At 33.1% G+C, this 17,287-nt stretch overlaps 2 protein-coding genes across 2 annotated transcripts; both read left to right on the top strand.

Annotated features, from left to right (window-relative positions):
* The first annotated feature begins 1,455 nt into the window (after positions 1-1,455).
* Positions 1,456-4,710, top strand: LOC139520654 (uncharacterized). Its single transcript, XM_071313506.1, has 4 exons — positions 1,456-1,470; positions 1,719-1,819; positions 3,990-4,272; positions 4,392-4,710. Exons 3-4 carry the CDS (start codon positions 4,102-4,104, stop codon positions 4,617-4,619), a joined length of 399 nt encoding a protein of 132 aa, XP_071169607.1. The 5' UTR covers positions 1,456-1,470; positions 1,719-1,819; positions 3,990-4,101; the 3' UTR covers positions 4,620-4,710.
* Positions 4,711-8,965: 4,255 nt separating this feature from the next.
* Positions 8,966-11,570, top strand: LOC139520653 (uncharacterized). Its single transcript, XM_071313505.1, has 3 exons — positions 8,966-9,193; positions 9,608-9,810; positions 10,476-11,570. The coding sequence occupies exons 1-3, from the start codon at positions 9,118-9,120 to the stop codon at positions 10,557-10,559; spliced, it is 363 nt and encodes a 120-aa protein (XP_071169606.1). The 5' UTR covers positions 8,966-9,117; the 3' UTR covers positions 10,560-11,570.
* The last annotated feature ends 5,717 nt before the right edge of the window (positions 11,571-17,287 follow it).

The raw sequence follows: 17,287 nt of genomic DNA, 5'->3' as shown, positions 1-17,287 counted from the left end.
GAATTATAAACTTTCTGTATCTGTATGTTACACAGTGATCCGACCGCGGATATATGCGCATTGTAAGGAGAGCTGGTTGGTAAGTCCAGCCGTTGGAGGGCAGCCGTGAAACCCTCAACTGTCTTTTGGCATGCAATATCCTCGTCCAGATGGTTCCACTGCACTATTGTTTTTGGAAGAAAAAAGTTCTTTTGGATGTCTGTTTTGCAGTCAATCAATATATGATCTGCTATTTCTGGTTTCTTGTCTTTCTACGATGTTTTTGTATTGAAAGTCACTAAAGTTATTTGCCTTGACTTGGCGTTTGTTTCGGATCTCTTGTAAGTAATCAGTTGGATCGATAGCCGGCACCAATCCCTTAACCACTTTGTAGAACATAGTCAGCCTCGGATGTCGCCTCCGTTCTTGGAGAGATGATAGTTTCAGCCTAGGAAGCATATTTGTGACGCACCCGGTTTCTCTTGATTTATAATCATGCAAGATGAAGCGTGCTCCTATTTTCTGTATGCTTTCTATTTTTTCTATTTCCCTGATGGTGAATGGGTCCCAGCTGACAACACCGTATTCTAGTACGGATCTTACCATGGCTAAGTATGGTAGTTTTTTTGCACTCTTGTAGGCACTGGCGTAAGTTTCTTCTCATGAACCCTAGTGTACAACTTGCCTTGATTGTTGTTTTCCTTATGTGGCTGGTCCATTTAAGGTCATCAGATATATTAAGACCTAGGTAAGGATTTGTTTGTACTTGTTCTAGTATGTGGTTGTCTAGTTGGTAGAAGTGTGTTGTTTTTTGTTTGAAGCTCATTAGCTAGCATTTTTTTGCACTAAATTTCATTCCCCAATTTAGTACCCATACTTCCAGAGCTGTTAGATCTTCTTGGAGAGTTTGATGGTCTTTTGTGTTGTTAATCTCTCATCTTTGATGGTTGTGATCCCGTTTCTCCAACATTTGATATGTTTGTAAACAGGTAAAGAATTTACTGTTGGAGAAACGTAATTTTTTATTTCTTTTATGATTAACAGAATTTACATGCTAGAGCTACAGTAAATCCCACTCAAGTGAAGTCTTGAATGATATAATTAAATATTTGTAATACAAAATAAAAAGTCGAAATTATAAACGTATATCATATATAGCATCAAAGAGCACTAACACCACTCAAACAACACAATATTTTTTTATAAGCATATAAACATATAATAGACAAACACTCTAGAAATCTTAAAATGCTTTAGATTGAGGGAAAATAAATAGAATAATTCAACCAATTGCGAAAAATAAACTTTCAATCAGACATAAAAAAAAATCTTTTTAAAATACCACAAGTCATGCATATAGTTTAAATAGTTTTCAATAAATCAGCGAAACTCTAGTACTCTAATCTATTCAATTATGTAACATTGTGCAAATGTATATTATACCTTTAATGACATCAAACAGTGCATGAATTGTGATTTCTGGAAAACAAGGTGTGTAGGATTACCAAGAAAAGTAACTGAATTGCACTTTGAAATATTTTAAGATTGGAAAACTTTTCGTAGGAAATTTAAGGTAGTATTTATTATTTTTATAAGAAAGAGTTGATATATATTTATATAAGTATGAAAAAGGGATTAATTCAACAGAACTTACTGTCTCTAAAATTTCTAGACCATTTCATTACAAAATTGTCATTATCATGCATGAAAATAAAGTAAAAATCTATTTGAAACTTCAGGATGATCTCACGAAGCAAACTTGTAATTGGAGGGCTGAAAAAAGTTCTAAGTTTCAAACAAGTCCAAGTCATTCAAGTCGGAGTAAATCTTCTATTGAGAGGTAAGTATATATTAAATAATTAAAAGATATTCAGTTGTTTTCAATTTCAAAGTTAATTTTCCTCCCAGATCTTAATTATTCATAATTTGTTTTGAATGTAATGTTTATAAAAGTCACGATGCATTTTTATACTTATATTATTTATCTACTAAATAGTTTAAAATTCTCTATCTTGTTCCTGAATGCTTTTATTAAAAAAAAAAAAGACCCATGTAGCGTCAACGTTTTACAATAACGTTTACAAAAAATACAATGTCTCACTAGTAAAATTATATTTTCATTGCTTAAAATTAGACAAGGATAAGGCACCAGGTAAAACAACTTATAAAGTCTTCTCCAAAAACCAACAATATACTTTCTCTTCATAATTCGGCTTAAACTTCTACCAACAGAGGTCATTGCTAAATAACACCGCTACCCAATTGTGAATGTATATCAATATTCATCTTAAACTGATTCTGGGAAAGTATGAGATATATACAAGATCTCTATATAAATGCTTCATATAAATGATACTAAATATGAAATTAGACTTTTGCTATAAAAAAAATTTTAAATAACACTTCTAAATTTCCTGGTTGCGTAGCACTTTTTTTTTTAAACAGTATTTTGTCGTTTGCAGTGATCCACACGATAGGGTGCCATAGTGTAGCAGTGACATTGCAGCTTAGGTCATCGACGATGTTTAGAATGAGTTCGTTGTTCGTTTTCCAGTCTTTTGGCTTTTTTGGTACAATGTTAAGTGAACTTTCGTCCCCTTCATTGACATGTGTTAGAATGCCTCCACATTTATTTTTAATTTATACAATTAAGGTTGATCGGTCGTCTTTTACTGAGCATCCATTCTGATCATGTTGCAAACATTTATATTTTCAAACATTATACCAAGTATAATTCAATAAAATCAGAAAAACATTAACCTTGAAATTCAAAGATTAATCTATAGTAAAAATAAGTGCGATTCGTACTTTATTTGGCCTTTTTAACTTTTTTGGATTCGAGCGTCACTGATGAGTCTTTTGTAGACGAAACGCGCGTCTGGCGTATATACTAAATTTAGTCCTGGTATCTATGATGAGTTTATTAAGTGTATTAAAAATTTGCAGAACTATCTTTTTTACTGTATCAAGGACAGAATGTTGTATTGAATTTGATTGGACAATTTGTATTTATTATGTAGGATGCATTTATAAAACGTGATTAAATTTTTAAATGTTAACCAATTCCATAACTAAAAGGTAAAATCACAAAAATACTGAACTCCGAGGAAAAATCAAAACGGAAAGTCCCTAATCAAATGGCAAAATCAAACGAATGGACAACAACTGTCCTATTCCGGACTTGTTACAGGCATTTTCAAATGTAGAAAATGGTGGATTGAACCTGGTTTTAATAGCGCTAAACCTCTCACTTGTATGACAGTCGCATCAAATTCTGTTATATTTACAACGATGCGTGAACAATGATTCATGAATAAAGAAAAATTAAGTTTCCCCTATATAAGCTATATAAAATAACTGTATTTCGTAAATTCCAATGCTCTCGACATTCTTCGAATTACCTGTTCTTTAAATTCGTGCATTTTTATAATGAATTCGTGTAAAATTGAGGTTCTTATTATTCCTAAAAAAACAATTTTTTTTTTTTATATTAAAACATAGCACAAAGCCAAAAAGTAAAGTAGAGCACGCAGAATTTAGGTTTTTTTTTTTTTGCTATTTAATATTTCTTCTTCTGAAATAAAATCTCGTAAATATGATCATTTATTGGAATTAAGTTGTTTACCTTTCCTTTTGTGCAAAGTTACATGACCAGAAATAGTTATCAAAGGTACCAGGATTATAATTTAGTACGCCAGACGCGCGTTTCGTCTACATAAGACTCATCAGTGACGCTCATATCAAAATATTTATAAAGCCAAACAAGTACAAAGTTGGAGAGCATTGAGGATCTAAAATTCCAAAAAGTTGTGCCAAATACGGCTAAGGTAATCTATGCCTGGGATAAGAAAATCCTTAGTTTTTCGTAAAATTCAAAGTTTTGAAAACAGGAAATTTATAAAAATGACCATATTATTGAAAATTATCCTTTCAAATATGTCAGTGAATTCTGGATTTCCGTTAGAATCTTTATAATCATTCATTATTATTAACTTTGATATGTTTTTTAGGATTGAAACACATCCAATATTTAGTTGTCCATCATACATCGGAACACTACCAAACAAACAAGATACCACAAGAACGCCCATTCAACAGGATGACGAATGCAAAAAGTTTTATATGACAATAGTTAATGAAGATTTGAAATCAGCATACAATAAACATGGTCAAAGTTTTTTCGCAGAAAAGAACGGTTTAGAAGAGAAAGTGACAGGCAAATCTGTTTTGATAGTTGGAGCTGGTTTAGCAGGGCTTTCGGCAGCTTTTGAATTGGAAAAAGTTGGATACAATGTACGTATGGATATTAAAAGTAAATTTTATATATAAAATAAAATCTTTTCTCAAGTCTTTCTCATCTTTTTATTAATAGATAACTTATAAGTTTGTTAAATTTGTGTTTATTATTCTAGACCCAGATACTTGAGCTACAACACAGGGTTGGTGGAAGAACACAAACTCTTCGCAGTGGATTCTCTGATGGTTTACATGCTGAAGGTAGTTCAATTTGTGATTATCTGAGCCTTTGTTTTTATGCCCAACCTACGATAGTAGAGGGGCATTATGTTTTCTGGTCTGTGGCTCCGTTCGTCTGTGCGTCCGTTCGTCCGTCTGTGCGTCCGTCCGTTCGTTCAGGTTAAAGTTTTTGGTCAAGGTAGTTTTTGATGAAGTTGAAGTCCAATCAACTTAAAACTTAGTATACATGTTCCCTATGATATGATCTTTCGAATTTAAATGCCAAATTATAGTTTTTACCCCAATTTTTAGGGTCCACTAAACATAGAAAATGATAGTGCGAGTGGGGCATCCGTGTACTATGGACACATTCTTGTTCTTTAATGGTTCGATATTTGTCATCAGATAAGGTTTATCTTATTTAATACTTGCAGATATGTTGATGATGTTACGTCATTCAATAACCAACATTTAGGGGCAAGCTGAAGGACGCCTCCGGGTGCGGGAATTTCTCGCTACATTGAAGACCTGTTGGTGACCTTCTGCTGTTGTTTTTTTCTATGGTCGGGTTGTTGTCTCTTTGGCACATTCCCCATTGCCATTCTCAATTTTATATCAATATAGTAGTAAGCTCACTAATACTAGGACGTCTCTATCCAGTGGTGGATCCAGATATTTTCTTAAAGGGGCCTGTTTCAGTCATGCCCTAAATAGTCACAATTCTTTTCCATTTAACTCTCCCATTGTCAACTGCCTATTTCTCGACTGTCACATAGATTCATGCCATTTACTAGTATGTATCTTCGTTAGTGAATGTTCAAACTTTACACAAAAACTGCTCTTACAGAGTTACGAGAAAGAACGACTTCCAATGGATACCAAATATAATGGTTGACCGTTATGCAATATCCGTTTCATGAATGCGGATAATTCTGAACGGGAAGTCCCTAATCAAATGGCAATATTAAACGCTTAAACACATCAACGATAACAGCTGTCACATTCATGACTTGGTACAGGCATTTCCTTATGTAAAACATGGTGGATTAAACCTGGTTTAACAGCTAGCTAAACTTCTCACTTGTATGACAGTGGTATTAAATTTATTATATTTACAACGAGGTGTGAACAAACAAACAGACATGATAAGTGAATATGTATGAAAATAAGGGGTTCAGCAGTCAACATTGTATTATAATCATAATCACTCTGAAAACAAACAAATATGTCAAAGAAAAACAGTGACGGGATGTATAAGTACCAAGCAACGTCAAATAGATATAACCCCCCCCCCCCCCCCCCAAATAAGACTAAACAGAAAAAGTTATAATTTACAAAGACAAATAAAAGAATACTATAATACGTAATTAAGATGATAAACAACGTCAGTACCTAGGATCTATACTTCAAGACCATCGTGTATTATATGTGAAGTTGATACGGAATATTAATCAACAAGGTCCTGCATGGTATCTTCCGGTGACTGTTTTTAGATAAAGCACGAGGTGTTCTTTGACATACCATTTGTTCATCAACTTCCTGCTAAAACACTGGTGACGTTTTACAAAATATGAGTAACAACTGCAAGCTCTTGGATACCGAATGAGTTGCGAAATAAATATCCAATATGAAGGTGAAGTTGGTATATTGCTACTAAGGTTAGGGAAGTTGATAATTTAAAAATTAAGATCGTCTCCTATGTCATAGATTATAGTACTAAGATGCCAGCTTATGTCACATTGAAGGTAAACGTCTAATTTGAGGCATGTTGTTTCTTTAATTTCAAGTTCTGAAGGCTATATTAATGGAACTCCATAAGAAAAGTTTGAATTATTAATGGGACGAACATCATCAGTATATCTGATTATTAAATTAAGTGATCTAGCGCTTTGAATGTGTTTTATGGTAAACATTGTTTATTTGTTTCAGTTTAAAACTATGTAGGTTGAAATGTAATATCAGATATAGTACTCTATTAATTTTTATTCATACAATCATATTGGACATTGCACAATTGGAGTTTGTTTTCTATAATAGAAAGCACTAACCGTTGAATGGTCCTCTATAACAGTATTTTGTTTATGTATCTTTCAATAAATACTATCAATAATGATTCTTTTACAAATACTGGACTGACATGCAAAACTAACACGGAGGTATGTTGAACTGTTTTTAGCTCACCTGGCCCAAAGGGCCAAGTGAGCTTTTCCCATCACTTTGCGTCCGGCGTCCGTCGTCGTTAACTTTTACAAAAATCTTCTCCTCTGGAACTACTGGGCCAAATAAAACCAAACTTGGCCACAATCATCATTGGGGTATTTAGTTTACAAAATGTGTCCGATGACCCGGCCAACCAACCAAGATGGCCGCCACGGTTAAAAATAGAACATAGGGGTAAAATGCAGTTTTTGGGTTATAACTGAAAAACCAAAGCATTTAGAGCAATTCTGACAGGATAAAATTGTTTATCAGGTCAAGATCTATCTGCCCTGACATTTTCAGATGAATCGAACAATCCGTTGTTGGGTTGCTGCCCCTTAATTGGTAATTTTACGGAAATTTTACTGTTTTTGGTTATTCTCTTGAATATAATTATAGATAGAGATAAACTGTAAACAGCAATAATGTTCAGCAAAGTAAGATTTACAAATAAGTCAACATGACCGAAATGGTCGAGTTATTGCCCTTTATAGTCAATTTTTAACCATTTTTCGTAAATCTTTTGGTTATTATCTTGAATATTATTATGGATAGAGATAAACTGTCATCTATTTGACATATTGGAATGAGTTGAATGGTATTTACTTTTTGCACATGCGATAAAATTATGTTAGTGTGTTAACCATAAGAGTATTTCTAGTTTAATCATATGTAGACGAAACGCGCGTCTGGCGTATTAAAAACTGCAGTGGGTCAATGCCACTGCTGGTGGACGTTTCGTCCCCGAGTGTATCACCAGCCCAGTAGTTATCACTTCGGTGTTAACTTGATAATCAATTTTATGGTCATTTTTATGAATTTCTGTTTACAAATCTTTGAAATTTTGAAAAACTAAGGATGTTCTTATCCAAGGAATAGATTACCTTAACCGTATTTGGAACAATTTTTTTTGGAATTTCGGGTCCTCAGTGCTCTTCAACTTTGTACCTTTTGGCTTTGTAACTATTTTAATCTAAACGTCACTGATGAGTCTTATGTAGATGAAATTAAGGTTCATGTGGACCCTATGGCTAAAATGGCCGTATTTTCACCTCAAAATTTTCTCTGAGTACAGGCAAACCTGTGCATCTGGAAAAGTTTTAAGGCATGGCATGCCCTAGATAAATAGAATTCAAATGCATTGTATGATTTAGAAAATTCATAACTTAACTGGATTTTGCCGTACACTTTTTTTCGTCTCTGCAGAAGACGATAAAATTAACAAACAGTTGAGTTTACCTTGATATGGTCCACTCAGGTACACAGTTTAAATAACCAATTATTGTCGGGTATCTATTGTCCATCTAATGTCCATGTCAATTAAAAATGCTCACTTTAATTTTTACCTGACGAGTGGGGAAGTTCTCAAACCTGTTTCCCAACTTAGTTTATTTTGGCACCTTCTGGAGAAATGAAAAAAAGTGCACGGCAAAATCCTGGTAAGTTTTTACTTTTCTAAAACATAAAACATATTTAAAATTCATTTATCTAGGGCATGCTATGACTGAATTTTTTTACAGATGCGCAGGTTTGTCTGTACTCCGAGTAAATTTTGAGGTGAAAATACGGCCATTTTAGCCATAGGGTCCACATGAACCCTTAAGAGAGATTTGTACTATCGAGATATGATAGCCTATCGGCCCCGGTACTATCGACCAGAGATTAAAAAAATCGATAACTAGAAATATGAGTATCATGTGCACATCCCGTTATTCTTGAATAATCATATTAATCATGTAATACTGCGTTGACTAAGTGTAATCGTTGGTTTGCATTTTCTGCAATTTCAGTGTTTGTAACATGTCAAAATATTTCGAAACACTATATTGTTTACCCCTGATCTGGAATGCCTTTATGGTATTTGACACAGTTTTTCAAACATTTTGGATGTTAATGTTCTCAAACAGACAAAAATAGATACGTAAATATGTAATTCAAATCAGGATTATACCGAAACACATAATATCTTGAAAAGCATGTGATACCTTGGGAAATCAACAGTGCAGTCAATACAGAAAAATAATGATAGCACAGCAATTTCCCAAAAATTACTGATAACGGCTATGAGACAAGATTGGGAATTACCTTATAAACTTGATATTATCAAAGGGTGTAAACATGCAAGAAAGGTAGATTTGGGTTGACGGTGATAAAATAGCTCCAACATCATGGCGGAAATCGTCTGTCAAGTTTTCAGTTAGTTTTTCGGGAATTTTCCTACACATCATAAAGCTGCAAACGATTTCACCAAAAAGAGCAATTAACGTACGTTTATATAATTTTCCTAAAATTTGTATACCTGATTATTAAAAAGTAAATTAATAAGAAATACAATCATGTACCAATACAGGTAGATCTTTCAAGTCGGTACCATTTGCCTTATATATTGTATGTTATAAGGTACATTACACTTACTTTCTAGCTAATAAATTCACAAGCAAAAATAAAAAGTTTTTCATTTCAGAATGGAAAGAAAATAATCGAATGTACTCTACACAATATTTTCCTGGATGGGATTCGAACTTAGCAGCTAATACACGTTCTAGTGTGGAGGGGATACGTATGGCCTTTATGCGTTTTCTAAATAAAAATTACTGACTATTTTAAAAATGAATAAAAATATTTTGAAATAATTATTTGGGTCTATAAGACTACTAAAGGTGCGATAAAAAACAATAACTTGATAGAAAATAACAACATAATTTTCTTCTTTTATTCTTATGTCTTCGTGGATTGATAAAATGTCTGACACTACATATCGGGTATGCACTTCTGAAATTACTTTGATCAGTTCAATCACAAGATTTGGAAAGCATACTGTACGCAACTCTTTGGAAGCATTTAACTTAACCAGGCCAACACCGATCTGTTAAAGGGCAATTGGAACATTAAGAAGGAAATATCTTCATTAATATGTTTGCTTAAATTAAAAAACGGGAACCGTAAAACATAGATTTTGTTTTAAATATTGTAGATGATTTATATGAGTGCACAATGCAACCAGTAATGGACGAACTGTATTCATCAATTAATGAAAAAGGGCCACATGATGGGTGGAATGGATGGGTTGAAAAATGGAGCAAACTTTCTGTGGAGGAATTCCTAAGAACAGATGGTAACTGTGAGCCAAAATCATCGTACCGTCCATGGCCGGAAGCAGCTATCAGAGGATTGCAGGTAATGGGATGTTCACTCATTTTGTGTTCATTATCAAAACGGCTTATATTATAGATAAACTCATCATAGATATTGAACTTGTAAATAAATCATGATGGTATGATTTTTGTTGTATATAAGTAATAAGCTTATGTTGTGTTCTTAAATTAATTAAAAAAAAAGTATAGGTCATAGCGCTTGTTTGCAAGCTACATAATTTTCAAAAGTATATTTTGTAAGGATTATACACCAAAAAAGAATTATGTGACCAGATAGAAAACTTTATAACCAAGTTTTCAAATGTAATATTATAAATCTTTTTTCACCAACCATGGGCATATATCGTATTTGTAAGAACCACAAACGAATGTTTTCATTTATGTATGAAAAGTCTTACAAATACATATTATTTCTGCATCAAAACTTACTTATTTCGTAAAAAATTACAACTTCGATACCTGTATATTGGCATTGAGCTCTGAATGTAAATGACGTCTTTACACTAAATCCATTTAATATTGGATGTGTATTGATTGATAATTTAGTCATTGATTTATGATATATTTTTATTGGTTGTTGTTGGTTTTGAGCTAGTTTTCAGTGACTTAGAGCATTCTCATGTATGTACTTAGTGTCTTTTTGTTGAGAGGATGTACAAGTACGATATTTTCTTTTATCTTTATTAGGTTGCAACATACAGTCCTGCGTTTGGGACTAGCTTAGTTGAACATCTAAGAGATGAATTAGGCCAATGGTGGAAAAATGACTAGCAAACTCCAGTTGACGGCATGGATACCATTGCCAAGAATTTTATCAAACCTCAATAAGAATCAAACGATAAAACTATTGATTTATCAAAAAAAATAACATTTGGTTCGAAAGTACGAACTGTTAAAAAAAAGGAAAACAACGTTGAAGTTACTGCACGAAATGTAGTAACAGGCACAGACCGAACATACACAGCAGATGCCGTTATTATTACGGTGCCATTGACCATTCTACGCCAGATAGAAGGTGATATTCCAGAAGAGCAACGCAAGGTGTTTAGAAATATTCATTATCGAGCATCGACTAAAGTGGCTCTTCAATGCAAAAGCAGATTCTGGGAAAAGGACGTTGGTCAAGGTGGATTCTCAAAAACGAATCTACCAATTGGTCAGCTACACTATCCTAGTCCGAATGACCAACCTCCACCAAACAAAAGAGGGCTCTTGGTTGTCTATGCTTGGGAACAAGACGCCCTTATATTCGGTTCTCAGCCACACGCAGAAGCAATTGATAGCGCAGTTAGAGAAATAACAAAAATTCATCCTGAGATGGAGAGCGAGTTTGAAGTAGGAATGGTTCAGGCTTGGTTCAGCGATAATTCAGCACAAGGAGCACACTCCTGTGTCCAGCCATACCAGTACATCGATGGAATGAAAACTTTGATGAAACCAGAACATCCAGTTTATCTAGCTGGAGAAGCAATTTCGTACTCCAATGGATGGATACAAGGAGCTATCGAATCTGGCCTTAATGCAGCTTATCATTTGTACAGTTATGATCAAAAATTATAATTGTTTTAACATTGTGCTGTTAAACGATACTTTCATCAGAACTTTAATACACGTTTTTATACTAAATTGACAAACATGAACATTATATTAGCGAAAACAAGATATTATTGTAACCAAATGTCTATTACTACAGTTTGGAACTTCTGTTATAAATCTGAGCAGAAATGTTTTACTCAGAGTGGCTTTACTTATTATAACCATTATTAAAAGAAAAATTATAGATATGATGTTTTATTTCATGACCCAAACTTTCTGTTTTCGCTTGACAATATATGATGCAATATCAAAATTAAATGAATACGTCTTAAGTGTTATCGCATTACAAAATGTAACCCGAAAGTTTGTTTGATTAGAACAAAAGAAACTCTCATTTGCGGTCACATAAGCTTCGAATAAGAAAGAATGAAAACAAAGATAGGCTTACTGTCTCACTTACCGTTGCTTCGTGCAACAGCCATGTTTAGCTTTAGAACAAGTTGAAAATGTAACGTTATGTGTTTTCTGAACGAAATAGCTATGGGAGAAACAATAGCAGTATCAAGTTTACTGCATCAGACGAGCGTTTCAACAAGTAACGTCTCTTCAAAATAGTTGATAATACAAAATCTAATACCCTAGTGGTCCGTGTAACACTTATCAATTCAAAGTTTTAAAAATTTTGAAATTTTAGATTTTTGGAATTTTGATCAAAGTTTTAAAATATCAAAATTTCAAATTGCGTAAAAGTTTTGAAATTTAGAAAGTTTAACCAAATAATTAAAATATTAAAATTCTAAATATCGTTTTTAAATTTGATAGTTTAAAAATTTGATCAAACTTTTAAAATACTAAACCTAACGTGCAATTTTGATTATTTCACTTTTTGAAAGTTTGATATTTTAAATTTTTGATTAAAATATCAAAAATAGAAAAGGGGCGACAAGAGGGAAACATATACACACGGCACCTATTTAAACCGGCATCAAAAAGGCCAGAGGCTCCTGAATTGGGACAGATGCAGACCCACAAATGCACATGTTTCGTGAGATCACAACCCCCCTCTACCTCTAGAAAATGTAGAATGAACTAACATTCACACAGTTAATTAAACACACTTTAAAAGAAATCCAAGTCCTATGTCAGAATAGGAAACATAAGAAAGTAATCAAAATGACAATGTTAATAAATTAACAAAGGACTGCTATATATATATAAAGCTAGCTCCAGACCTCAATTAAACTAATTGAAAGATAATGTCTTCATCAAATGAATAACAAACACAAATCCTCCCTGGTGTATTTATTGCTATCCCTGATTCATGAAATATTTGTCACTGACAACCAAAAATCGATAATTCAAAATAGGTTCTTTACATACAAATTTCAAAGAAACTCAGGATTCAGCTGGCTCGGGCAAAGTAGCCCTTATAGATGTATTTTGGTATGTTTAATAGATAAAGGAAGATGTGGTATGCGTGCCAATGAGACACTCGACATCCAAATAACAATTTATATAAGTAAACCATTATAGGTTAAGGTAAGGCCTTCAACACGGAGCGTTGGCTCACACCGAACAGCAAGCTATACAGTGCCCCAAAAATTACTAGTGTTAATCATTCAAACGGGAAAACCAACGGTCTTATCTATATCAAAACGAGAAACACGTATGAACTACATCAACAGAAGACAACCATTGTACATCAGATTAACTTCCTTTTGGCAAAACACCTCTTCAATTGATTCGGTTCTTATATATACTTCACTTTCAAATATTCAGTTTTCAGTGTTCTGTAGGTGAATGCTTTACTTGAAATTCAGCATTTTACAATGTACTGGTTTTTCGAGAGCAACATTGGTGTATGGCCAAAAATGGAAAAATCCATCATGCAGCTGACAGCGTGGCACTCTCTTTACACGTCCCATTCTGATTGGACGTACCTGTGTTCTTTTACTTTGATTCAAGTTGATTATCGTTCGATAATTTAAAAATGCATAAATAACAAATACGGAAAAATGATATCTCTTGATACCAAAAAAAACCCCATTTCCTTTTATGTGCCATTTGAAAAAACAGAGGTTGATTTAGAGCCCCCAATGGAGCTACGTATATGATAAATGCATATACTTTTTACAAGCATCAGTCCAAACGTTATCTAAGGGAGCTCCCATTTAACTCCAAAAGTTGTTTTATTGAAGTAAAAAAATCGCGCTAAGCTCTTAAAATTTCATTTATGAAGTTTTTTTTATCGCTATTGATCAAATTATTTGGTTCAAAATTTAACACTTTAAGGTATGGGGGGAATCTGGATTCAGATGATATTTGTTTTGTCCTCTGCTTGCACAGATTTTTCCCCTATCAAACTGGGGTTCAAAATATTTTTATGTACCATTATTGAAGCCCCTCGGGAATGTATCCAAGTAAAATAAAATTTAAAAAAAAATATATAAATTATATATCAGATTCCCAAATAAGATTACCATTTATCGCTAATATAAAATATTCAAAATATTTTTTTTAATTTTCAAAATGCCGACGCCTACAAGTGGATAGATGGGGGCATAATGTACAACGGCAACTTTTACATTAATGTGAAGCCTGGAAATAATGTGTATGGTATACGTTTATGATAAATATGATGAATGTGTTCAGCTTTTACAAAACCAGAACGATAAGTTGTATTTTGACGTTTCTTATTTTTTTAAATTTTTTTACCTTTTTAATTTAATTTGGTTTTATAGGCTTTTTTTAAACTTATTTGATTCGAGTGTCTTTGATTAGTCTTTTGTAGACGAAACGCGCGTCAGGCGCAAATAAAAAATTTACACCCGGGTAACTATCTATGAAGAGTTTATGTAGAAACCTTATAAAAATTTCCTGACTCCAGGCTACCGATAATTGATTTTACTCTTAATTTCGGCGTAATAAGATATCGAAAACCTCCCACATTCCAGATACCACAACGTTCATTGGGACACCATGAATTCAGATTTCCTACCGTACAAATACTTAGAACTGAAATTATTGATACAAGGCAATATACAATCGTCATGTAAACGGAAAAAAAATGAAAATAAAACGTTAAAAGTTACGACCGAAGCGCTTTTCTGGATCAGGAACGCTCAAAGCTGAATATCTAAGGCCAACAATTTATAGCTGACTATGCGGTATGGGCTTTGCTCATTGTTGAAGGCCGTACGGTGACCTATAGTTGTTAATGTCTGTGTCATGTTGGCCTTTTGTGGATAGTTGTCTCATTGGCAATCATACCACATCTTCTTTTTTATAATTAATAAAGGAAGGAAATTGTTGCTGATTAAAACGTTAAAGATGATCATTAAAGATTTATTCATCTACCGACATGATTGCAGAAAGTAAGAAATAGTAGAGAAAAAAAAGAAAAAGTTGAAATCAAATGAGATAATTCAACGTGTATTGAACCATTTTATTGCTTAAAGTCCAGCAGAAAACACATATATACCCAGCCTAACCATACTATTTGACCTACTGCGAGTTAATCAGTTTTTACTGTTACTCCTAAAATATGGGTGCTGGGTAAATCATCATGTAAAATGGTCATTATCAGAGCCGTGTGTCTTGGTTCAAAATGAATTATCTTCTTTTGAGAAATATTTATTTTGTCATCCTATTTTTCACCTCATAGAACTGTCCGTACCTGTGGTTTTATTCTATACATTAACTTTTATGTATCAGCATGACTTGTTTTCATTTCATTCTGTTTCGTTTCGTTTCACTTTTATTTCGTTTCCCAGTTTACAGGTACCCCTCTTTTTGCCCCTTTTCTATTTTTGATATTTTAATCAAAAGTTTAAAAAACCAAACATTCAAAAAGTGAAATAATCAAAATTGCACGTTAGGTTTAGTATTTTAAAAGTTTGATCAAATTTCTAAACTATCAAATTTAAAAACGATATTTAGAATTTTAATATTTTAATAATTTGGTTAAAATTTCAAAACTTCAAAACTTTTACACACTTTGAAATTTTGATATTTTAAAACTTTGATCAAAATTCCAAAAATCTAAAATTTCAAAACTTTTTAAAACTTTGAATTGATAAGTGTTACACGGACCCCTAGTCACACTAGACCACGATTGCACCACGATCTAAAATAAATTCAGATCGTGGTAAGGTCGCGGTTAGAGCTGCATGAAAACGTAGGTTTTCGTTGTTTTCACGATGCTACTACGTCCTCATTACGCTTCTACAACGATTCCGCTATGATCACACCACGTTTTCTCCGCGCTTATTTTGCGACCCCACTACGATTGTCACGTTCTCACATCGACAACACCACGACTTATTCGATTGCAACACGATTATACCACGCTTCTTCTACGATTATAACACGCTCTTACGACGATCATTCTACGATCTTACCACGTTCATATCGTGATGATCTACATGTAACTATACGCTCTCAGCAATAACGTCGACATCATGTTCAATAAGAACACTGTTCAATTCCTACTTATTGACATTACTGAGCGTCACTGATGAGTCTTTAATTATAATCCTGGTACCTGCGATAACTACTAGTGACGTAGAATTCTCGAAAACAACACAGGCATTCCACCAAAATCTACCAGAACTCATGGTTCAGCTATTTAAATTAATTGAAAAAAGTAAAATCACAAAAATACTGAACTCCGAGGAAAATTTAAAACGGAAAGTCCCTCATCAAATGGCCAACATTATTGTGCCAATTATAAAAATCATTGTAATAAATTACTTTGCTCTTTATGGACCCTTTGATTGGAATAAAAATATCATCTTATCTTAAAAAATGACAAAAATCAAAGGATAAAACACATCAAACGAATGGACAACAACTGTCATATTCCTGACTTGGTACAGGCATTTTCAAATGTAGAAAATGGTGGATTGAACCTGGTTTTATAGCGCTAAACCTCTCGCATTTATGACAGTAGCATCAAATTCCGTTATTTTTACAACGATGCGTGAACAAAACAGACTTAATCGGTAAAATAGTCAAAATAAGGTTACAGCAGTCTATTCTGTGTTGCAATCTCAAGAAAAACACACTTATACAAAAAACACAAAAAGCATCTATCAACAGCTCAACAAATGCAATCGTCACAAAAAAGAACTTTAGTCGTTCAATGTCTATTCAAAACAATTATAATTTCGCATGGAGAATGGTGGTATGCAGGGTTATAAAATCAAAAGTTATGACGTTAGAATTGATTACAGAAACAAACCGGCCGAGATTAAAAATTACCCAGCAGTTCTTTAGAATTTTTAAGAATCCATATGTGGTTATTATAATACTACTACGTGAATGAAATAATTGTTCGTTTGTCATTCAAAGTATTATCAAATTTATAACAGAACAATAACATATGATAGAACAATAATTTAATTTTGGATGTAACACGTCTTCTGATTGGCTGACGTCGTTTTGTTTATCATATCATAGACACAATTTTGTCATGAGACCATGACGTCATCAACGTTTTTTCATGATTTACGCCGGTTTAAAATTGAATATATAGAATTAGATTATAACAAATAACTGTAATAATGTGTCAGTCTATTCGAAATAACATAAAAAAAATGTTATGCACACTGTCAAATAACCCGCTACGCGCGTTAATCAGTGTGCACCACATTTTTTATGTTATTTCTTCAACGACAGAAAAAATATTACAGTCATTCCTTAAATAACATAATGCCGCCATCTTTAAAAGTACAGCGTCACGTTATAAAAAAACAAGGAAACACAAAAAGTCGCTTTAACAAAACACACCAGCAAAAATGAAAGATGATATAAACACATGGACGGGATGTATAAGTACCGAGCCACGTCAAATAGATATCACATAAAACAGACCAATCAGTAAAAGTAATATTAATAATTGAACAAAGACAAAATAAACGAACAATATATCACGTAGTTAAGATAACAAACAACGTCAGTAC

Source organism: Mytilus edulis, chromosome 4, assembly GCF_963676685.1.
Source record: "Mytilus edulis chromosome 4, xbMytEdul2.2, whole genome shotgun sequence".
Lineage (NCBI taxonomy): Eukaryota > Metazoa > Mollusca > Bivalvia > Mytilida > Mytilidae > Mytilus > Mytilus edulis.
The sequence above is the reverse complement of the archived record's forward strand: the minus strand, read 5'-3'. Positions and strand labels throughout refer to the sequence as shown.